The sequence below is a fragment of the Oryctolagus cuniculus genome, chromosome 11 (genome assembly GCF_964237555.1).
Source record: "Oryctolagus cuniculus chromosome 11, mOryCun1.1, whole genome shotgun sequence".
Classification (NCBI taxonomy): Eukaryota; Metazoa; Chordata; class Mammalia; order Lagomorpha; family Leporidae; genus Oryctolagus; species Oryctolagus cuniculus.
In genome coordinates, this window is record NC_091442.1 from 70,575,716 (window position 1) to 70,600,358 (window position 24,643).

Genomic DNA, 24,643 nt, shown 5'->3' on the forward strand with positions numbered 1-24,643 from the left:
AATGAATGATTCCCAGGCTCTCTGATGTCTGGAGACCCTGAGCAAAGGGGTGGCTTAAGGATGATTTGTAACCAAGACTGACACAGCAGGGGTGTGATGAATGCCCGTGGAAGTGAACTTGCTGGCTACCAAGGACGCTCTGTCAGAAACTGCCTGTGTCTCCTATGCCAGTAGCAATGAAGCAAATCTCCTTTAGCAAAAAATGATAACCAGGACATAGTACTCATTTAACTGAAGGGCTGATTATGCAAATGAGGCTTTAGAATTATGAGGACTTGACTTGCAGTCTCAGCTGACTTTGATTTGGCCTCTTGTTAACTTGCTTAATCATACAGTCCCCAGGAGGGGACTACCCCATGTTCACAGCATTTCAGTTTGCTAACCTATGAACTTAGTAGCCAGGGTTGTCTGCCAAAAGCATTCCTGGGAGATTGGGCCAGGCAGTTAGTTGACGCGTGTGTCTTCATTGATCTGATCTCATCGTCACCCATTGTACTCAATGAAATCCTAGCATGCTGGCATAGGAAGGGCGTCCAGGGAAAGAAACAGCATATTTGATTGAAATCAAAGTCTGTTAAGAGCTAACTTCATTCTCAGCTCAATTAAAATTCATCAAACCCCTGAGTAGGTAATCATAGATATAGCATTTACTTGTCTTAATAACATTATATGCTATCCCAAAAGTCTATCATTTTTTGCCACTGCTATGATGAGAGTTAATTCAGGTTAAATATATTTAAATTAAAAGCATATAATGCACTTGTGAATAACAAAACATGAGCAGAACAAAAACATTCTTTGAAAACACAGAAAAATATATAAATTTGTGAAGTTACTTATTTCCAAAGCTTTAATACGTTAAATCTCTCTAACCTATTCTAAATCTTTTAACTTGCACTCAGCAATATATATTGAAAGAAAGCTATTTTTTAAAAAAAGCATGTCATCAATCAATTTCTATTGGTTCTCCTATTTTGAAATAACTATCAAATCTCTATGCTTGGCTTCTTGATTTCCGGAATGCTTTCCAAGAACTTTTTAATCCAGGACAGAAGAATATCCAGTTCACCAATCGCTTTGTAGATTCCTTTGTTTCCAATCTGCAGATAAAGCACAGATATAAAAGCAGAAATATTTCATAGTTTTAAAAAGCAAAGTATTCAAAACAAGGATTTGGAACACTTACCCCATAAAACGTTCTTTTCATCCTGGTAATAGATTTCATCTCTCTGGCTGAGGAAGCACAGGTAATCTACAAAATCCACAGGAAGAATAGATAATATTGCTAAAAGAGGATACTTTTCCATCTGTTCAACAAATATTTATTGAGCAGATACTATGTTCTGGACACTGGATATGCACTGGTTCCAACCAAAAAAAATAACACCTGGCCACAGAGCTTATAGTTGCAAGCAAGAGGCTGATGATAAAGTATGGTGGGGTGAGAAGGCCATGCCAAGATGGCTGCTGGCAAGCAAGCATCAGTTACTCAGGAATGGCTTTGAAAGCCACCTGGCAATGGAGCCTGCCTGGCGACAGGCTGTGATTGGTTAGGGCATAAACCGCCCCTTGACCAGATTGGCTGCCTTGGCTATTTAAGCTGCTGTACCAACTGAACTAAACGAGTCTATGAGCTGCTTGCCTCTGGCCTGCTTTCACCCAACTCCAGGATCTGCGTGATGACTCCACCTCTTTGCCCCCACCATGCTCCTCCTCTCAGAATGAATCCACCACAACAATAAAGAAAAGAAAACAAAAAATAAGAATTTACACATTACAACTAAAGTTATGCTTGTAGTGCACAAGGCTCTATGACAGAGAATGGAGGAAAGATGTACGTTCAATTGGGTGGCCGAAGAGGGCGCCCTTGAAAAACCCGCACTGGAATTGAGATCTGGAGAAAGCGAAGAAGCCAGGTATGTGTGAAAGTGCAGAAAGGAGAGAGGAGCAGGGGAGGAAACCCAGGGCGGAGTAACCCACGCAGAAGGAAGGGTGTGGCGAAGTCCCTGAGGCTGGAAGGAACTCCGTGCTTTCCAGAAACAGGAAGAATGAGTGCAGGGCTGTTGGGGTGAAGCTGGAGAGTGGAGGGGTGCGTGGAAGACCCGAGAAGGAAGGGAGGAGTGCAGGAGCACCACGGCTGCCGCAGACGGGCGTGGCACCGTGTAAGGTGCAGACTGCCTGAGAAAGCGCCCGCCCGGGACTTTCGTATTCATCACTCAGCGGAAGGAGCAGGCTGAGCCCTTGGGAAACCAGTCTCCTCCGTGCCGGCGCATTTCCAAGCCCTGGCTGAACACAGGAATTGCTTAGGGAGCAAAGGGAAGGAAATTAACGTCCTCCTCTATTGTTCCACAAATTTCCCCAGAGTTAACTAAAGAAAAAGGGAGGGTTAATACAAAACGTGAGGGTGCAGCAGGTTTTAACGCCCTGGCCTGAAGCACCGGCTCATCTCATATGAGTGCTGGTTCGAGTCTTGGCTGCCCCACTTCCAATGCGGCTCCCTGTTAATGCAGCTGGGAAAGCAGCAGAAGATGGCCCAAGTGCTTGAGGCCCTGCACCCATGTCAGAGACCTGGATGAAGGTACTGGCCCCTGCCTTCAGTCTAGCCCTGGCTGTTGCAGCCATTGGGGAGTGAACCAGCATATAAAGAAGTGCTCTCCTGGCCGGTGCCATGGCTCAATAAGCTAATCCTCCACCTGCGGCACCAGCACCCCGGGTTCTAGTCCCGGTCGGGGCGCCAGATTCTGTCCCAGTTGCTCCTCTTTCAGTCCAGCTCTCTGCTGTGGCCTGGGAGGGCAGTGGAGGATGGCCCAAGTGCTTAGGCCCTGCACCCACATGGGAGACCAGGAGAAGCACCTGGTTCCTGGCTTCGGATGAGCGCAGTGCGCCGGCCACAGCGCGCTGGCCACAGCGGCCATTGAGGGGTGAACCAACGGAAAAGGAAGACCTTTCTCTCTGTCTCTCTCTCTCACTGTCCACTCTGCCTGTCAAAAAAAAAAAAAAAAGTGCTCTCTTGCTCTCTGTCACTCTCGCTCTCTCCCTTCCAAATAATAAATAAAATAAATCTTAAAAAAAAAAAAAAACTTAACATTGAAGGTGGAAAAAGAAGTCGACCAAATCTGGACATTGCAAAAGTTAATAACATCAAGTTAAATAGCATCAAGGCATTCCTACAGAGGATGCCCTCTGCCTAGAGGACCTGAATGTGCAAGGCATCCCACAGCAGAGAGGGAAGTGCCAGAAAGACTTTTTTTTTTTTTTTTTTTTGTGACAGGCAGAGTGGACAGTGAGAGAGAGAGAGAGAAAGGTCTTCCTTTTTGCCGTTGGTTCACCCTCCAATGGCCACCGTGGCCAGCGCGCTGTGGCCAGCGCACTGCACTCATCCGAAGGCAGGAGCCAGGTGCCTCTCCTGATCTCCCATGGGGTGCAGGGCCCAAGCACTTGGGCCATCCTCCACTGCACTCCCTGGCCACAGCAGAGAGCTGGCCTGGAAGAGGGGCAACCGGGACAGAATCCAGTGCCCGACCAGGACTAGAACCCGGTGTGCCGGCACCGCAAGGTGGAGGATTAGCCTAGTGAGCCACGGCGCCGGCCTCAGAAAGACTTCTGACCAGGCTACCCCAGGAAGAGGAAAGAAAGTGGAAAAGGAGAAAAGTGGTGAAAGGAAAAACTAAAGGGCAGTGTTGCCCCCAGAGCTGCACTCGGATTTATGCGATGTTTCCTCGAGCTCCGTTTACTATAAATAACCCCAGTAAAGATTGCGCCCAGTGGGGTCTTCTTAACTGCTGTGACTGTGTCCACAGGTCCAGCAGACAACCTGGGTTTTGCTGCATCCTTCAGAGTGCTTTGGTTGCAGAAGGAATTTATAAAAAAGGACTTCCTATTTCTATTCTTCCATTTTCTATTTTAGTGTGTAGTTGGAGTCACTGAAATTGGACCGCATAACAAAAGGACCAGCAGTTTTATTGAAGGAATGACTGAGTGATGTGACAAATCCGACGGAAGCAGATGTGATGTGAATGAAGTCAGAGCAGTTAGAGACAGCTCAGAGGAGACTGCGGGAGAGTCGTGCAAGAAAAAGCACGCAGACAGCAGTCCACGTGGGTGTCTGACCCAGCAGTGACGTCACTGCTTGGGATGCCTTCTTCCGTGGGCAGAGGGCCTGGGCGCTCTCTGCTTTGGACCCAGCTTCCTGCTAATATGCACCCTGGGAGACAGCACATCGTGGTTCAAGAAGTGGGGTCCGTGCCACCCACATGGGAGACTTGGATTGAGTTGCCAGCTCCTGGCTTCATCCTGGCTCAGACCTGGCTGTGGAAGACATCAAGAGAGTGAACCAGAAGATGGAAGATCTCTCTCTCTCTCTTTCTGCCTGTCAACCAAAATACATAAATAAATTATTTTTAGTTGGAAAGTCCCTCTCCTCTGAGGACTAGAGTAACTGAGAGATGTGGACGATGAGTGGACAGCAACACAAGGCACAGCCCCTCCCTTCCTGTGTCTTAAGAAGAATGGCCTCGAGGCATTCCTACAAAAAGTATTTTACTGTAGGATTCTCATATTGTACTACACTATAAACACATCATCACTGGGAAAGTGAAAAACCATACAGAATGTCTTCAATTTTTTTATTTCCCACAGCCTGCATTCCATATAGGTTCGTAACAACTTTGTTTTGTTGATGTTCAAGTTCATTTGTTCATGTGTTTCAGTAGGTTTTTTTGGTTGACATTAATGGCTAAGACAGGACTTATTCTGGCCATGCCCATGGTTTCCTGAAACATCCCTCCCCAAAAAATTACTACATAAGACAGCAAAGACCAATTTAGTGGGCCAGCATTGTGGTATAACGGGTTAAGCCACTGCTTGTGATGCCAGAATCTCATATAGACACTGGTTTGAGTCCCAGCTGCTCCATTTGCAATCCAGCTCCCTGCTAATGTGCCTGGGAAAGCAGCAGAAGATGGCCCAAATGCTTGGGCCCCTGAACCCACTTGGGAGACAAGGATGGAATTTTTGGCTCCTGTTTCGGTCTGGCCCAGCCCTGGCCATTCGGCCATTTGGAGAGTAAACCAGTGGATAGAACATCTCTCTGCCTGCCTCCCCTCCTCTCTCTCTGTAGCTCTGCCTTTCAAATAATTAAAATGAATATTTTAAGCAAAGATGAATTGCCTTAGTTTTATGGTATGATAGCAGATGTAGAGTTTTAAGCAAATATTATTATTCACTGAATTAGTGCACAGCTTTTCATAAGAGTTTTTTGTTTTGTTTTTGTTTTTTAAAGATTTTATTTATTTGAAAGGTAGAGCTACAGAGAGAGGGAGAGACAGAGAGAAAGGTCTTCCATCTGCTGGATCACTCCCCTAATGGCGGCAACAGCTGGAGTTGGACCAAACCGAAGCCGGTGGGTGCAGGAGCCCAAGCATTTGGGCCATCCTCACTGCTTTCCCAGGCCATAGCAGAGAGCTGGATCCAAAGGGGAGAGCTGGGACAGGAACCAGCGCCCATATGGGATGCTGGCACCGCAGGTGGAAGCTTAGCCTACTAAGTTCTGGCCCCCACAAGAGTTCTTAACAAATGTTATCTGAAGTGCATTTAAAATAATAATGGAGGGCCGGCGCCGCGGCTCACTAGGCTAATCCTCCACCTTGCGGTGCCGGCACACCGGGTTCTAGTCCCGGTTGGGGTGCCGGATTCTGTCCCGGTTGCCCCTCTTCCAGGCCAGCTCTCTGCTGTGGCCAGGGAGTGCAGTGGAGGATGGCCCAAGTGCTTGGGCCCTGCACCCCATGGGAGACCAGGAAAAGCACCTGGCTCCTGGCTCCTGCCATCGGATCAGCATGGTGCGCCGGCCGCAGCGCGCCAGCCACGGCGGCCATTGGAGGGTGAACCAACGGCAAAGGAAGACCTTTATCTCTGTCTCTCTCTCTCACTGTCCACTCTGCCTGTCAAAAAAAATAATAATAATAATGGAGAAAATTGTATCTACATAGCTTGCTCTGAAAATAAATAAAACAATTTTCAGTTTGGCAAAAAGAGTGGTACTAAGACCCCAACATAAAACAATGGAGGCCAGAAAAGGTTTTAGGAAACATAGGAAGAAAATAATAAAACGAGTATTATTTGAATAAAGCATGATTATATTTAAAACCAAGTTTTCATGAAAAGAGGGAAGAGAGATCAAACTCTTAGCCAAGTGTCTCTAACCAGAAATAATTTCATCATCATACATTTAATTTTAATAAAGCAAATGACAAACATCTAACAACTAAGTAAATATGTAATGGAAAAGCATATAAAACATTATCCAATTTTTATATTCCCTAGAACTACCGGAAGCATTTGATATAGATAATGCATAGATAATCTCACCGGGAATAATTTTAGACCTTCATAAACCATTCCTCCATATTCCAACCATAACAAAGTTTAGTTTTTTAAATCCCTTAAACATAAATATATCCTAGGGTAGGATAACTTTATTTATTTTTCAAATATTCAGTATAATTGTCATTCATGTTCATCTCAGAATAAATCCATATAATTTAGCAAGTGAAGAAAATCCCTAACTCAGTAATTGAGTGTGTCCCATAATTTTGATGAAGTTATATATCATTAGCCAAGGAATGATTTGTCAGCAACAAGACACCACAACATAATTAGGAAATATATTTACCAAGATTAAGAGCAATTACTCATAAATGATCTCTTCATCTTCAAATTAAAGTCCCACTGCAAGTTTTACATTTATACATTGTGACACTAACCTTAGGCATTAAAAAGGTGTCTGGGTGGTTGCAGAAACCACACCTATGGAAATTGTTGAGAAAATGTAATTAGAAGAAAATTAATGTTCTGTGTGTGGAACACAGTAAGGAAAGGCATCAACAGTTTACAGACCTACTGTGCGCTGGCCACTTTAACATACTATTTCATTTAGTTGTCCCACTGACTTCACGATGAGCTTGTTGCTATTGTTAAGCACATGACTTTTAGGCTTGACACTTAGTGAAGGGAGAAGACAGGGTTGGTCTCACTTTCTGCTTCGTGCTTTATCACTGTAACCAATTGCTATTTTAAAAATTGAAAGTACAAGGATTAGTAATTGATGATGTTTCTTAAGATGATAAGCTAGTTGCAGTTGATGATAAAAATGACTTATCAAACTGCTTACAAGAAAAGGAGACATAAATATTCTATTTGCCAAGACTTATTACACTCTAAAATTAATTATGCATAATCAGTATGAAGAAATTTGTCTCTCTAATTACCAATTACTGTTCAGGCTCTCAAAATGTTAATTAAAGTGGATGATGAAATCTTGAAAACTAATGGAATTTTTTGGGGGGTTTCAACTTTGATCACTAGCAATTAAGCAAATTAGTTTATGAATCCAAGGAGGCAACTGTTAAATTCTCTTTCAAGTCTATGAGTATTTGAGTGCTGTAAGAATCTCTGAATTGTCTTCTAACATACACATAGGTCAACTTTCAAAACACCATGACTGGAAAGGATTATAAAACTAAAGAAGTTTATATTATCTATTACTTTTTTTTGAGTAATCACACCCTCTGAATTAACCTAACCAAAGTAATTATAAAATATATTCTTATTAAGCACTGTGAAATGTTTAGAATGCTACCAAAAATGAGACAATTTTCAAATACAGTCCCACTGGGCATTCCAGACCCTGGGGTCTACCATGAACATTGTCATAGCTCTGTATCTTAAGAGTGTTATCGGTCTTACTTTCTTTATAATTTTAGTTGACTTGCAAGAAGCCCAAAAACTCGTGCTTACAGAAACCAGACAATTATACAAATTGTTTTAAAAATGTAAATCCATGAGTGAAACTGGCAGAAGATGAAAACAAAATTAACAATCAATTATTTATCAGAGGAGAATATTAGAAAAGAGAATAATTTCATAGAAACTGAGAAATAAAGAAAAAAAATTAAGTATTTACCCTGCCTTTATTATATGATAAGTTTCTCAGGACAGCCAAATGTTTAGTAAGAGGAGTATTCTATTTATAGAATTGTATTTGTTATTCTGTTTATAGAATTATCCTGGCTTAAGATGATGGTATAATGGAATTCAAAAATTCCTTATGAGTTGATGGATCTAGGCAGTAATTATACATGACTGCTAACATCATAAAAACAGAGAACATAAGTTATGTGCTTCAATGAAAACATACAAAGCTACCTAGAATGGGATCTAACCAACACATCAAGTCTTGGTCTGATGATACCTCTCCTTGCATTATCAGTCCACAGCAAATACTAGAAAAGAGAAGAATGTATGCAATCAGAAAATACAGACTATGAAAAACTATTGAACAATTGACCCAATTTCTTTAACAAATAAATTGCAAAAAATAAGAAAGAGGAGAAGAAATCAAACAAGGGAAGTAGAAATCACAAGAACTTCTCAGTTTACAGAAATGCATTGCCTGGCCGGCGCCGCGGCTCAATAGGCTAATCCTCCGCCTAGCGGCGCCGGCACACCGGGTTCTAGTCCCGGTCGGGGCGCCAGATTCTGTCCCGGTTGCCCCTCTTCCAGGCCAGCTCTCTGCTGTGGCCTGGGAAGGCAGTGGAGGATGGCCCAAGTGCTTGGGCCCTGTACCCCATGGGAGACCAGGATAAGTACCTGGCTCCTGCCATCGGATCAGCGCGGTGCACTGGCCGCAGCACACCAGCCGCGGCGGCCATTGGAGGGTGAACCAACGGCAAAAGGAAGACCTTTCTCTCTCTCTCTCTCACTATCCACTCTGCCTGTCAAAAAATAAAATAAAATAAATAATTAAAAAAAGAAATGTATTGCTTAGGAGACAAAATTAGTACTAAAAAGATAAACCTGTTTGCAAGTGACTGTGTCCAAGAACAAAACTCAAGAATTATTTATAGAAATAAAATAAATGAGGATCCAATGAGGCAAAATTCATGATGTCTCTCACTTGATCAAAAATTACCAGTCATGCAAAGTAGCAGGAAAACATAATCTATGAGGAGGCAAAAAAAACCATTGGTACGATTGTTAAAACTAACAAGAAAGGATATTAAAAGAATTATAATAACTGTGTCATATATTCTACAATTTAGAGCAAAGATTGATCATGTCAAGTAGAGAAGTGGAAAATAAAAATTATAAAGGCTGCGTATGACAAATCAACAGCCAATATTATACCAAATGGGGAAAAGCTGAAAGCATTTCCCCTCAGATCTGGAACACAAGGATTTATTTAAAGATCTGAAGGATCTTGATCCGAAGCCAGGAGCCAGGTGCTTATCCTGGTTTCCCATGGGCTGCAGGGCTCAAGCACTTGGGCCATCCTCCACTGCACTCCCGGGCCACAGCAGAGAGCTGTCCTGGAAGAGGAGCAACCAGGACAGAATCCAGCACCCCGACTGGGACTAGAACCCGGTGTGCCAGTGCCACAGGCAGAGGATTAGCCTAGTGAGCTGCGGCGCTGGCCAAAACAGTAGTTTTCTAATACCCTAATGATGAACTCACTGAAAATCAAGAAAGATATCCCATTCATAATAGCCACAAAAAATCAAATATTTAGAAATAAATTTAACCAAAGTGAAAGACCTCTACAATGAAAATTATCAAACATTGATAAAAGAAATCATCAAGATATTCCTTGCTTATGGTTTGGAAGAATTGATACCATTAAAATCTCTATTCAACCCAAAGCAATCTACAGATTCAATGCAATCCCTATCAAAATGTCAGTGGCATTGTTTACAGAATTATTAAAAATAATCCTAAAATTCATATGGAGTCACAAAGGACCCTGAATAATCATGGTTATCCTGAGCAAGCAAAATGGAGAGCATCACAACACCTGACTTCAAAACACGCTACAAACCCATAGTAATTAAAAACAGCACGGTGGGGTCAACTCTGGCACAGCAGGTTAAAGCCCTGGTCTGCAATGCCGGCATCCCATATGGGCGCCAGTTCGAGTCCTGGCTGCTTCACTTCCGATCTAGCTCTCTGCTATGGCCTGGGAAAGCGGTAGAAGATGGCCCAAGTGCTTGGGCCCCTGCCCACGCGTGGGAGACCAGGAAGAAGCTCCTGGCTCCTGGCTATGGATTGGCCCAGCTCCAACCATTGCAGCTAATTGGGTAGTGAACCAGCGGATGGAAGGTCTCTTTCTCTCCCTCTCTCTTTCTCTCTCCCCCTCTTCCTCCCTGTAACTCTTTCAAATAAATAAATCTTTAAAAAAAATCAGAGTAGTACTGGCATAAAAACTGACAAAAAAAATCAGTGGAACAGAACATAGGGCCCAGATATTTACCCACACACATACAGCCAATTGATTTTTGACAGAAGTGCTTAGACCACACAGTGGAGTAATGATACTCTTTTCAACAAATGGTGCTGGCAAAACTGGATGTATATATGCAGAAGAATGAAATTTTCCATATCTCTAACCATATAAGAAATCAACTCAAGATGGATCAAAGACCCAAATTTAAGACCTGAGTCTATGAATTTGCTGGAAGAAAATATCAGGGAAACATTCCAAGACATTGGATAAGACCCCCAAAACACCAAAAACAAATTCTTGGATAGGACCCCCAAAGTTGAAGCCCAGAGCCAGGAACTCCATCCAGGTCTCCCACTTGGGTGGCAGGGACCCAAGCACTTGAATTATCACCTACTGCCCTCAAGGGCGTGAATTAGCAGGAAGCTGGATCAGAAGAGCCAGGACTCAAACCATAGATTCCAGTATGGAACGTAGGCATCCAAGCAGTGACAGCTACTGCACCAAAACCTGCCCCTTGTTTGCTTTTTATTTGTTTGTTTCAAAATATACAGTATGTTCTAGTCCTGGCTGCTCCTCTTCCAGTCAAGCTCTCTGCTGTGGCCCGGGAAGGCAGTGGAGGATGGCCCAAGTTCTTGGGCGCCTGCACCCACGTGGGAGACCAGGAGGAAGCACCCGGTTCCTGGCTTCAGATTGGCGCAGTGCCAGCCGTAGCGGCCATTTAGGGGGTGAACCAAGGGAAGGAAGACCTTTCTCTCTGTCTCTCTCTCTCTCACTGTCTAACTCTACCTGCCAAATAAGTGTGTGTGTGTGTGTGTGTGTGTGTATACACAGTATGTTTTCATTATCTATAGCCCCCCTACTGTGCAACAAGATATCAGAATGCTCTCCTACCAAATGTAACTTAGTACCTTTCCCCATCCTTCTCCCCTACTCACCCCACTCTCTGGTAAGAAGGTTCTACCGTCAGCCACCTTAAGATCAGCTTTGTTGGATTCTGCCCATGAACAAGATCATGGGGACTCGTCTTTCTGTGCCAGGCTTATTTCATCTGACATAATGACCCCAGTTCCACCCACATTGTATAACTTCTCCCTGCTAAGCACTGCCCCAACCACTAGTTCAGAATTCCTCATGGCTGGCGCCACAGCTCACTATGCTAATCCTCCGCCTGCGGCACCAGTACCCTGGGTTCTAGTCCCAGTCAGGGCGCCGCATTCTGTTCCGGTTGCCCCTCTTCCAGTCCAGCTCTCTGCTGTGGCAGGAGGGCAGTGGAGGATGGCCCAAGTGCTTGGGCTCTGCACCCACATGGGAGACCAGAAGAAGCACCTGGCTCCTGGCTTCAGATCGGCGCAGTGTGCTGGCTGTGGTGGCCATTTGGGGGTGAACCAACGGAAGGAAGACCTTTCTCTCTGTCTCTCTCTCTCACTGTCTAACTCTGCCTGTCAAAAAAGAATTCCTCACACAGCAGAATCTCAGTAAGTTTACAGGAAACAAATATCAGCTTCTTTTGCCAAACATATAAAATTATGATTGGCCAAATAATTAAACACAAGATCAGTACCTATTTCCCTAAAGCAATGTGTGGAGAGGCTTTCTGAATCGCAGGCTAATCTTATCACTTTCTGTATCACTGAGGTGGTTGGTTTATCCTAGGGCATGAGCTCTATAGTTTGCAAAACAGGTTAACTCTGGCTCGCAATGAGTCTATATAGGGAGGCCCTGAGTCAGGCAGCCCTGGGGGAGCCGATAGGATGATGTGACTGTATTCGGCCACAAGGGGGAGCCAGCCCCTTTGGTAAGCGACACAACTAAGCAAGGTGTGACATGCTCCTGGCTACCAGGAGTCAAGTCTCTCAAAGCATCCGTGGGAACAGATGGAGATTCCTTTGGGAAAAATTTATCCAAAAGCAGAGCACATCTAAGTGTTCATCTAGCATACTGCTGAGTTTGGGCTATCACTATCAGTAGGAGCTCTCTAGCTGTTTGAGCCAAAGAAACCAAATCAGTCATAAGAACAGACATGCATTTTGGAATTCCAGTTGTCCGGACACAATACTGAGCCTGGCAAGGACTTTTTGTAAGGCCCCACCATCATTAACAACTTCAGTTAGAATAACATCAAATTAAATCGAATGGCTAGTGCAATGGGAAGCACCAACACGGAAGAACCAAGAATTCTAGCAAAAAAAGGAAAAAGGTACAGCTTTAAAATCCCAGATAAAAAAGCCTGCAGAGGGCCCTTGTCTTCCAGATACTGAAATGTGCAGATCTGTCTTCTCTCCTCGGAAGACTCCATTCCATCCTATACTGATAGCCATAAGCTTTGGCATTCCCCCAGTATCAAGCCCCTCATTCTCCTTATCATCAAGTCTTTTCAGTATTATTTATTCATGCACTTACTTAAGAGGCTGAGAAAGAGACATACAGAGAGACAGAAGTCACTCCCATCCACTAGTTCATTCCCAAATGCCTGCTGAGCCAGGCCAAAGCTGGGAGCCAAGAGCCCCATCTAGGTCTCCTACATGGGCAGCAGACTACCTGAGCCATCCCCACTGCCTCCCAGGGTCTCAACTGTCAGGAAGCTGACATCAGGAGCCAAAGCCTGGGACTGAACCCAGGAACTCTGATAGGGGACCCAGGCATCTCAACCAGCATCTTAATCCCTAGCCCCTTGCCAAGTATTGCAATGACAAAAATTCTCTTACTTGGGGAGGGGGTGTGTTGGGAGGGAGGGACTGATAATCACAAGCAGCTTGGAGAAAATGAAATATAAATAAATTTATGCAATGGGGGCAGTATTGTGGCATGGGGGGCATCCTGCAACACCAAAATTCCATTTGAACACCAGTTCATGTCCCGGCTGCTCTACTTCCAGTCCAGCTCCCTGCTAATGGTTTGGAAAAGCAGTGTAGGATGGCCCAAGTGTTCGGATCCCTGCCACCCACATGGGAAACCAGGATGAAGCTCCTGGATCCCGGCTTCAGCATGGCCCAGCCCTGGCCATTGCAGCCAAATGAGGAGTGAACCAGTGAATAGAAGATCTCTTTTTGTATGTCTCTCCCTTTTTCTCTGTAACTCTGACATTCAAATAAAATAAAATAAATATTTATAAAAATGAATGAATGGCCAGCGCCGTGGCTCACTAGGCTAATCCTCCGCCTTGCGGCGCCGGCACACCAGGTTCTAGTCCCGGTTGGGGCGCCGGATTCTGTCCCGGTTGCCCCTCTTCCAGGCCAGCTCTCTGCTGTGGCCAGGGAGTGCAGTGGAGGATGGCCCAAGTGCTTGGGCCCTGCACCCCATGGGAGACCAGGATAAGTACCTGGCTCCTGCCATCAGATCAGCGCGGTGCGCTGGCCGCATCGTGCCGGCCACGGCGGCCATTGGAGGGTGAACCAACGGCAAAGGAAGACCTTTCTCTCTGTCTCTCTCTCTCACTGTCCACTCTGCCTGTCAAAAAAAATGAATGAATGAATGACTTGGGAATCATATAATAAGAGAATGATTTTAAAATACATATTGATTTGAGGACCATTCCATGTTAGTTTAGCTCACCCCAATATACCATATGTGCTATTCTTTAAGAAATAATAAACGGTGGCACTGTGAGTTATGTGTGGCTCTTTGATGTTCTTTTCCCAGGGATGGACTGTCCACATGGACAGCCAGCCGACAGTCAGGAAGTTTTCCTACTCCCCGCTGCAGGGAGACAGCTTTCTAGGCTGTTTTCTAGACACATTTCTAGGACCACCCTCACCACAGTTGCTGCATACTTACACAACGGCTCAATTTCTGCCTAAAACAATGAAAGTCTTCCACAAAGTCAGTTTCGTTGAAAGCTTGGAATTGGAGTTGACCAAAAACATCGTCCATGAAGAAGGACAGAAGCTGTTCTTGGAATCTGCAGTTTGTCTGCAAATAAGATACAATAAATTGCAAAAGGTAAACCATGAATCTTGGAATTATTCTAATGTCATGGATACATCCCTCTGATTATTACTTAATTATTACTATCTGGAAAAATTAAAACACAGGAGGAAAAAAGTCAAACAAGTAGAAACACAAAAAGAAAAAAGACTTTCATGCTTACCAAAAACAGCTCTTTTGTGTTCTTTTTTAATAATCGTACATTTTTAATGCTGTCTTCCTGCAATAAAAGAAAGAAAATTAAATTTTGTCCTGGATTAGAAACATCCTTGGGGCCCTCACTCTCAGCAGAGCTTAGTACTTACTGGGACTGTCTCTTTGAGCTGTGCTGCCTTGACATACAGAGTGTCGATGGCTTGGGACAGAGAATCCCAGGAGTAGCAGTTTTTGGTGATGAAAGATGGCTTGTGTGAAGCAATGGCAAGAGACAGAGTGACCAGCAGCCATCCAGACCCCACAGTGCATTTCACCCACATTTCCCTGCACTGCACTCTGGGCTTGTGTCACTCACAGAAGCCAGAAAGCCACTCAGGTTGGTTAGATGAGAGGATATCTTACTTGCTTCAGCCCTCAAAACTGCCTCTCTAGTGAGATGCTTTGAGGGATGACGTACAGTTAATATAGAGGAAAACCTCTTTGGCTGCTCAATTTTTTTTTTTTTTTAGAGCTTTCATCCTAATCAAAAAAATGTTGACCACACCACCTGTGACATTATGAGAAAGCTTCAGTTACTGCTAACATTGGGTCCCCATGTCCCCAAAACTTCAGAACTAAAGTTGCATATTACAGCAGGTGTCATAGTTTTTAAAAGTCCTGCCATGGCAATAAGAAAGCATGATCTCTAGGACGCTGTGCACTGATATTTTCTTCACTTATTTATTTATCTGAAAAGCAGAGAGACAGAGCATCTATCTGCTGCTTCACTCCTCAAATGCCTGCAGTAGCCCGAAAGCCGTTCAATCCAGGTCTCCCACATTGTGGCAGGAACCTAATCACCTGAGCCAACACTACTGCCTCTCAGGATCTGCATTAGCAGGAAGCTGGAGTCAGCTGGGAACTGATCCCCGGCACTCTGATATGGGACACAGGTGCCTTGACCACAAGGCCATGTGCCCAACCCTGTATGCTCGTTTTTAAAGCCCCATGTGAAGAATCTCCAAACAAGCATCCCTGACAATGTTAGCAAAGGGGAGAGGAGCAGGGTGAAACCTGCTCCTGACCCCAGATGGATTTTCTGTTTATTCTTTGCAAGATTCCTCTTCTTTCCCTGGAATCCATCACTCTGCAGCTCACAGCAACACATTTTCTAGCCCAGAAACTTCCCAACACACTCAAGATATGCTTGGAAATGGACCTGGATTAAGGTCCACAGATGAATAGTTATTCTATTAACTCTGTCCAACTTTAGCGCCAGGTTGCCCTGTGCCTGGACTTCCAACAGAGTGAGAATTCCTTGTGGAAAACGAGCCAATCTAATCATCTTCTCCCCAGTGCCGCATCTGAATAAGCGCATCCAACATTGATGGAATGAAGAGTTCCTTTGCTCCTCATGAGGTGCTGCCCCAGCTGCTTGCTTTTCAATATACTCACTTCACAAGTTTTTACTAGGGTCCTGCATCTACAACCATCAGGGCTGAACATTAAATGGTTCATTTAGGATAAATCCCCAACATACAAGGGGCCTCAAAAAGTTCATTCAAATGCATTATTACAGAGGCCGATGCTGTGGCATAGTAGGCTAAGCCTCTGCCTATGGTGCCAGCATCCCTAATGGGTGCCGGTTTATGTCCTGGCTGCTCCATTCCCAATCCAGCTCTCTGCTGATGGTCTGGGAAAGCAGTAGAAGATGGCCCAAGTGCATGGGCCCCTGCACCCACGTGGGAGACTCGGAAGAAGCTCCTAGCTTCTGGCTTCAGATTGGTACAGCTCCATCGGGGCCATTTGGGGAGTGAGCCAGCTGATGCAAGACCTTTCTCTCTGTCTGTAGGGCTACCTCTTAAATAAATAAATAAAATATTTTTAATGTGTATTACAAAAAGACTAAGCATGGATTTCAAGTTCTGTTGCACCAAAACAAACATCATTTAATTACACTTCTCCATGAACGTGAACATTTCAAAATCCCCTCCTAAGAGGCGGGGCATCACCCAAGGTGCTACACTGAGGAGCAGAGACAAGTCAGTGAAATCTAGCATGCCTGGGGTTGACTTACTGAAAGGGGAAAGGCAGCACCAGGAATCCTGCTGTGTTTACTAGACCTAGTCAGAGGCAGTAATAAGTATCACAATCCCAAATTAAATTGTCATTCCAATCAAGTGGGCTGGCAAAACAGCAAGGAGAAAGAAAAGAAACTCAAGGTGAGAAGTCTAAAGACTTGGAGGTATTTTTTGCTGTTTGAAAAGAGAGCAGATCCCTTTGAAGAGCTCTAGCCTCACTCCCCCGCTCCCTAGCACCTGTGTCAGCTAAGGGCAGGCTCTGCTCCCTGAGACAGGAGGGACTCACCAAGAGCCACCGCAGGCGACAGCTGATCTGAGCACCAAGGCAGGCTCACTAGAATTTTATTCAAATGCGGGAAAAGGATGAATTATTTTTAGCTGGGAGTGACTGAAAGTGTTTGAACTTGAACATGAAATACCTGATGGGTTTTTTTTAGCAAAGGATTGTTTAGTATTCAAAGTGCCTTTGTAAAAAGGAGCCTGAATACCAGGGATCAAAAGCTCACATGCCTTCAGATGGCATGGCATTAACACAAATGCCTGGAGTAGGATACTTGAGGTTAAATTGCTTCTAAAATCTTCCAGATTCCATAGCCTATTAGCATTCTGTGTGAGTGTAATAAAATACACACACACACACACAATTTTTGCAGGAGCCATATACTCCTTGAGTGGTTGATTTGATAACCCTGATGTGCTCCAACAAAACTTAGGTGCAACTCCAATTGTGAGTACTGGTCATTGAAGCTGCTGTGTGTGAGTTATGGCTATTTTGTAAACCCTGGTATTTGCATTGCTGTAAATGTTTTATATTCCTCAAGTCATCATCACCTGTCCAACAAATGCCTTTGCTTGGTTTTGCAACCTTCTCAAGAAAATGGGAACCATTTCTCTGTGACTGACAATTGCGCCATCCTGCTGCTCACGGACATCCTTATCTTGGTCGGTAGACCTGCCAAATCTGACCTCATAGGATGAACAGTTCCCACCACAAACAACACTCACAAGGCAGGTCCTGAAGGCAATCCCAAGAGGATCTCCAAAAGCATGTTAAGTAATGGGGACATCAATTTGAAAGACACCTCTCAGCTCATCGGTGTTTATCACTTTCTCAACTTTTGCATACAAAAATGTATTAAAATCGCTGTTGATTACAAGGAATTTGGTTCTGAACTCTGATTAACCACTTACAGGTTGCATGGCCCTAGAAAAGTCACAAATCCTCTCTAAACTTCCGTTTTGCTCATCACTAAAATGCTTAGACCTGCTTTGGAGAGGGCCATAATAAACAAAACACACAGTAATGTTGATAGAATGCTTATCACAATGACAGCCAGAGAAGCACTCTAGAAGTAGTGGCTGTTGCCCTCTTTTTATGAATTAATAAATGACAAATGCACGTGTTATGCTCTGGATAATTTTCAGGTTCATCACAAGCCTTAGGAAGCTTTGAGAAGTAATTGGATAAAATTAGAAAAATGAAGCGTGAGTCAGACAGCGTTTCATGTGGGCACGAGGCATTTGGTGCATCTCACACACATCCAGAGGCAGACTGGGCCCACAGCGTGGATATTTTAGGGAAGTCGCTTGCCTGAAACATACAGGAGAACATTCAAATCACTGGTCTGCCCCAAAACTTAACTGACAGCGCCATTCCCAAAAGCCACATGTCACTCATTTCTCTTAAATGGGAGACCAGGAGAAGCACCTGGCTCCTGGCTTCAGATCAGCGCGGTGCGCCGGCCGCAGCAGTCTTTGGAGGGTGAACCAAAGGTAAAGGAAGACCTTTCTCTCTGTCTCTCTCTCTCTGTCTCTCTCTCTCTCTCTCTCTCTCTCTCTCTCTCTCTCTCGCTGTCCACTCTGCCTGTCAAAAAAGAAAAAAAAAAAATCTAAGTCCTCTCTCACCATAAGAATGCCAGCAGCCCCCTCTGCTGGCCTAGCAGACTCGGTGAGCAAAACACCAGCGCCGGCAATCACAGCTCACTCCCAGTCCTCAGCCGCACAACTTTTTATCTGCTTCCCTTTCTGTGGGAGAAAGAACAGCAAATGGGATTCCTGAATTGCTAATCCAGGTAGTCCACTCTAAAACACACATTCCTTCCCATTTCAAACTTTCTGAAATCACATTGTGTCTTGTAATCCACGGAGCCTTACGCGCATCGCCCAGCTGGCATCCGTGCGCAATTGTCCCTTCCTGTGCAGTCTTGAACTTGCTCATAACCACGAGTGATAGCATCTCTTCCATCGGCCTGTGGGCATGGTTGTTACTACAGCTGTGGAATGCTGGTAAAATGAAACGCTGTTAAAATGTGTGTCAGAAACAAAAGTCAACGCATTTGCAGAAAGGCACAAAACAACAGTGGAGCGCAATTTGATATTTAAGAAGCAAATATTTCCCTTTAGAGGCATGACCAAAATTGCACATAAACTTTAAATGCAACAACCAAGTGCTAAAGGTTAAGAAAGTATTACATCATAGTTTAATCAGCAATGCTTTTTTTCCCCCTTCGTTAGTAGTGGAAAAAAAATAATGGTGCAATTTATAGCATATGGCATCTTTAATTTGTTGAAACAATGTTTAGGGGCCGGTGTTGTGGCGTAGTGGGTAAAGCTGCCACCTGCAGTGCAAGCATCCCATATGGGCACTGGTTCAAGACCTACCTGCTCTACTTCCAATCCAGCTCTCTGCTAAGGCCTGGGAAAGCAGTAGAAGATGGCCCAAGCCCTTGGGCCCCTGCACTCGCGTGGGAGACCCGGAAGAAGCTCCTGGCTCCTGGCTTTGGATTAGCGCAGCTCCTGCCGTAGTGACCAACTGGAGAGTGAACCAGTGGATGGAAGACCTCTCTCTCTCTCTCTCTCTCTCTCTTCCTCTCTTCCTCTCTTTCTCTCTCTGTGTAACACTGACTTTCAAATAAATAAGTAAATCTTTTTGAAAAAAAAAAATACAATGTTTAATAACCTCAGTGATTGGCATAATACCTTAGAGTCATAAATCCCAATATCAGTACAGCTAGTCATATATAAGAAGTAGGTGAATTTGCTTTAAACCAATTATCCTTTTTTGAAAAAAGGAAACTGAAAGCCAATACAGGTTAAATACATTTTATCCAAGATTCTTGGGACCAGATGTATTTGGATGTCAGAACTTCAGGATTTTAGAGTATTTGCATATACATAATGAGATATCTTGGGGATAAGCCCCTCAACACGTGAAATTCATTTCCATTTCAAATACATCTTACATAGCCTGAAGTTAATTCCATGCAACATTTTTGGTGCACTTGTGTTTTGACTGTGACCTGTCCTGTGGGGTCAGGTGTGGAATTTTCCACTGTGGCAACATATCAGTGCTCCCAGTGTCAGACTTTGGAGCACTCCAGATTTCAGATTTTTGGATTAGGGACATCCAGCAGGTATGTTTTTTCCAGCAGAAAGACAGAGGATATAGATAATAAAAAGTTGTCAAGAGAGGTAAATACGTTCAGGACAATGATACCTCGTTTTGTTGCTCTAGAAAAGGTAGATCCTGGGGCTGGCATAGAAGGTTAAGCCTCTGCTTGCAGTGCTGGCATCCCATATAGGTGCCAGTTCAAGTCCTGGCTACTCTGCCTCTTAGCCAGTTCCCGGCTAATGTGCCTGGGAAATCAGCAGATGATCCAAGTGCTCAAGCCCCTGCACCCACATGGGAGACCCGAAAGAAGCTCTTGGCTCCTGGCTTCAGCCTGGCCCAGCCCTGCTGGTTATGTTCATCTGGGGAGTGGATCATACATAAGAAGCTGGTGAATGGAAGTGGATGGAAGACCTTTCTTTTCTGTCTCTCCTTCTCTATATATACTTCTTCCAGAAAGAAAGAAAGAAAAGAAAGAAAGAAAGAAAGAAAGAAAGAAAGAAAGAAAGAAAGAGAAGGTAGATTCCACTCTCTGGACAGTTCCACTTGGAAACCTGTCCATCTCACATTCATGTTATCAGAAAAACAGAAGAGAAGAGGTCAGAGAAGGAATGAAGGTTGCTGCAGATGGACTGCACGCCTGCACAGGGAGGGAAGAAGGTGTGGCAACCAGAAGAGAGGCAGTGAGCGAAAATTCTCGGAAACCCTTGGCCTGCGTGTCCTGGCTCTTGTACCCTGTACATTCTATGTCTTCATTGTTCATGCATTCATTCACCAAATACTCACTGAATGCCTGCATCTCCCAGGCTCTCCCAGGGCTTGGGATCCATCGGAAAACAGATCAGACAACGTTCATGACTTCACAGCTGTTCTAGTGCTTAGGAGTGTGAGCAAGAAGAGGCAGACAGCGACTACACACAGCTGATATATGCTATAAGTAAGTTAGAAGGAGCTGGGAATCAATAGGTGTTTGGGGAAGAGTAGAATAGAGCAAGGAGACGGAGGTGCTGAGAGAGGATCACAAACAGGAAGCCTGTGAAAGGCTTGGATGCAAAGGTGACATCTAAGCCACAGCTTGCATGGACTATGACTCAGAAACGAGGGAGTGAACTGACACAGGCTACCACGGGGACAGACTTCTCAAACAGACTGGGTGCTAAGTGAAGCACGCCAGACATGCGAGGGCTCATTCTGTGTGACTGTGTTTACATGAAACGTCCGGGATGAGTGGTAGGGACAGAAAACCAACAGACAGTTGCCCGGGACTGAGAAGAGTGGGGAATGGAGGGGAACAGCTCACAGTGTGGGGTTTCCTTCCGGGGTAATGAAGGTGGTTTGGAACTTGGTAGAAGTGGGGGTTGTACAGCATCATGAAAGTGCTGAATGTATCCAATTGTTCACTTTCAGATGGTTAACTTGATGTTATGTGAGGCCCGTCTCAATGAAAACAAATAGAATAGGAGGAGGAAAGGAAGAGGGAAGGAGGGGGGAGGAGGGATGGAAAGAGAGAGAGAGAGAGAGAGAAGCAAGGAGAGCCCAGCTGCAGATGCAGCAGAAGAGGAAGAAACCACATCACAGTTGACTGCACAGTGAGCTGCTCGCGGTCCTGCCATTTGTCTTCTTGTACCATAGATAAAGAGCATTTTCACAGGTGTTGTAAATGTAAGCTTTGTAGTATCTGTAGAAAAAAGAAACATTTTTAAGAAGAGAATCCTACCTCCTGTCGTTTTTAAAAACCTTCAGATCTGTTTCAATGCCCTTTAAAGACGTGGAATCATGACGCAGCTATTTCTGTGTCTGTTGAATCAGAAATGAGTGACGCTCAGAGAGGCCTTAAGTTTCATGTGGGACAGCTTAATGTTCCACAGGCTGGAGGAGGAATTTTTCTATCCTGAAATGCAAGGTGTGGGTGAATGCTTCTTCAATATCTGCAAATGCTGTTAGCCCTCGGAGCGGTTGGTGCTGCTCTGTTTTATGGAGACGGAGTCCCAGCCCCAGGGAAGACCAGCAGCACAGAGCTCTGGGAGGCAGAGACTCCAATCCGTGTCCGTCGGGCTACAAAGCCCATGTGTCTCCCACCTCCCACGTGGCCCCGCTGCACTGGAGAGAGGGAGACAGGGCAGATCCGAGATTGTGGCTGACACTACACTACCCCCTCCCTCCCTCCCGCAAATAAAGTAAGAAGCATTAACCCCTACGATGATGGATGGTGTGAATTATTAGGCCTCCACTGCTCTCCCCATCACTCTTAGCCCAGCAAAAGGGAAAAGAGGGAAAAGGGGCACAAAACACCAATCCAAGAATCCTGCAGGGTTTTATCAAAAGGTGGATACTTTGAAAATAGCCTTTCCTCTTCAATTCCTAAGTGCACCAAGAAGAAGGGCCGCAGTAGTAACATCAAAGATTGAGTGACAGTTAGCAGTCAGAGTCTCAGAAAGAGATGCACAAGGGGGCTCCACAAACTCTGGAAAAACAGAATTCAAAGATGGCACATGTTTCCCACGAGCTGTGGAAGAGCCCTGGGATCTTTCCTGTGAAAAGGTTGTGGCTGGGGCTCCTTCTCTTCCTGTGCCTGCGCAGCGACCAGCATTGGCATCCGCTGGACTCTGCACAGGGTGAGCAGTGCACATGAGCCTGAACTTGGGAGTCGCTAGCAACACGATCCCTCCCCTGAGGGCTCCTCTTAGCACTCAGAGGAAAAGCCAAAGCCCTCTCCAGGCCCCAGCACCTGCTGTCCTTACTTTCTGGAGTCTTGCTCTGCTCCTCCCTCCTGCTCACCCACTGCAGCCACAAGAGCCCTCCCCTCCCCAAGCAGGCCTGTATCTCAGGGCCTTGGCACTTGCTGTTCCTTCTGCTGGAATGCTTGTCCCCTAGATATTTGCATAGCTACCTCTTTCAGCTCTCTCAGGTCTTAGCTCCAATCCTACCATCCAACGAGGACTTTCCCTGGATGTCAGTCATGGGCCAAAGTGCATCCCCCACTTCAAGTTCATTGGTTGATGTCCTGACCCCTCCCCCCCAGTACCTCAGAATGCAATTGCATTTGGAGAGAAGACACTTAAAGAGATGATTAAGATTAAATGAGATCATTAATGCGGTCCAGTGCAATATGACCGACAGCCTTAAGAGAAGAGCTCAGGACATTGACACAGGGGGAGGACCATGGAAGACCATCTGCAAACCAGGGAGAGAGGCCTCAGAAGAAACCAAGCCTGCTGACACCTTGTTTTTGGGCTTCCAGCCTCCAGAACCATGAGAGAATAAATTTCCACTGCTGAAGTTTCCAGTCCCTGGCGCTTAATGACAGCAGCCCTGGCAAATGAGTCCAGCACCCTAATTTGAATGAGCCCCACCTCCAGCGATGGCTGGGTATGGTCTGAGTGTGTGGCCCAGGGTTCAGGTGCTGGAAGCTTGGGCCCCAGTGCAGCAGAGTTCAGGTGGTGGAACCTTTAACAGGTGGGTGGGGCTCCTGGAAGGTCATCAGGTCGTGGGGGCTTCCCCTGCAGGAGGATCAGTGTGGTTCTCACAGGCGTGAATTACTCATCGTTCTCCAGAGAGCAGCTTGCTATAAAATGAGGCCACCCAGCCCACGTGGCCATTTCCAAGTCTGCTGCTTCTCTCTGCTGTGACAAAGCCAGGCAGGCCCTCACCAGAAGCTGGACAGAGGGGGCGGCCCAATCTTGGACTTTCAGACCCTACAACTGTGAGCTAAACAAACCTCCTTATTTTGTGAAATACCCAACTCCATGTATTTTGTTATAGTAACAGACAACAGACTAAGATAGCCTCTCTCTGTTTTTCTTTTATTTTTCCACAAGCCCTTATTATTATCTCACATGTGATGTATCTTAATTATGCATGTTGTTTACTATCTCTCTGACATCACTCTCAGCAGAGATTTTCACCTACTTAATCCTTGCTGCTACCAGTTCCAGTGACCAGAGTGTGGTATGTGTTCAGTAAACACAGTCGAATCCCTGGATACCCGCTCACCCCAGAATACCCAGAAAGGACCAAAGGAAGTCAGGACTCTGATGAGGAGGGAGGAATGCGTGTGCATTTGACATGCAGGCGAGAACCACTGCTGTGGGAGGGCCTTTCTAGAGGTTTCTTCTTGACTCATTTCTGAGCTAGCTTCAGCAGCCACAAGCAGCTCTTTATCTTCCAATTTTGCAAAAGAGAGAGAGAGGGAGGGGGAGAGAGAGAGAATGAAAGAGAGAGAGATCTATTGAGCCCACAGTGGGCATTCTTCCTCTGCGCTCATCACTGGTTCCTGTCTGGACTCTGCATTTCTAGAAATCAGATATGTATGGAGATCAGAGCAGCCGAGCAGCTGGGTGACATAGGAGCCTCAAGCAAAGCTCCACCCTGGCTCATGTTCGATACTTCTTTTTGTTCTGTGTCTGAAGTCTCATAACTTCCTGCACACCAGCTCTTCCCCTCTCTGCAGTTAAACGCGTCTCTATTTCTTGATACTGCAGGCCTGAATAGTCTCTGGAGGGGAAAACCAACACTAAGAGGTCTGCTTTCTTTCCTGAAAACTTGTTTCAGGGCTAGTGTCTTTCAGGATTTCTGCACTGAAACGATGCATTTATTAATTCTTTCACAATATAGGGGCCAACACTGTGGCATGGTAACTTAAGCCTGTGCCTGGGGTGCTGGCATCCCATATGGGCACCAGTTCGAGATCCGGCTGCTCCACTTCCTATCCAGCTCTCTGCTAACGCATCTGGGAAAGCATTAGAGGATGGCCCAAGTGCCTCGGCCACTGCCCCCACGTGGAAGACCCAGAAGAAGCTCCTGGCTCCTGGCTTTGGATCAGCTCAGCTCCAGCCATTG

The 24,643-nt window shown here is 45.2% G+C and overlaps 1 protein-coding gene across 1 annotated transcript; it reads right to left on the minus strand.

Annotated features, from left to right (window-relative positions):
• Nucleotides 1-881: 881 nt before the first annotated feature.
• Nucleotides 882-14,829, minus strand: IL26 (interleukin 26). Its single transcript, XM_002711247.4, has 5 exons — nucleotides 14,506-14,829; nucleotides 14,364-14,420; nucleotides 14,051-14,185; nucleotides 1,187-1,252; nucleotides 882-1,100 (listed from the first exon to the last, which is right to left on the minus strand). The coding sequence occupies exons 1-5, from the start codon at nucleotides 14,674-14,676 to the stop codon at nucleotides 987-989; spliced, it is 543 nt and encodes a 180-aa protein (XP_002711293.1). The 5' UTR covers nucleotides 14,677-14,829; the 3' UTR covers nucleotides 882-986.
• Nucleotides 14,830-24,643: the final 9,814 nt, after the last annotated feature.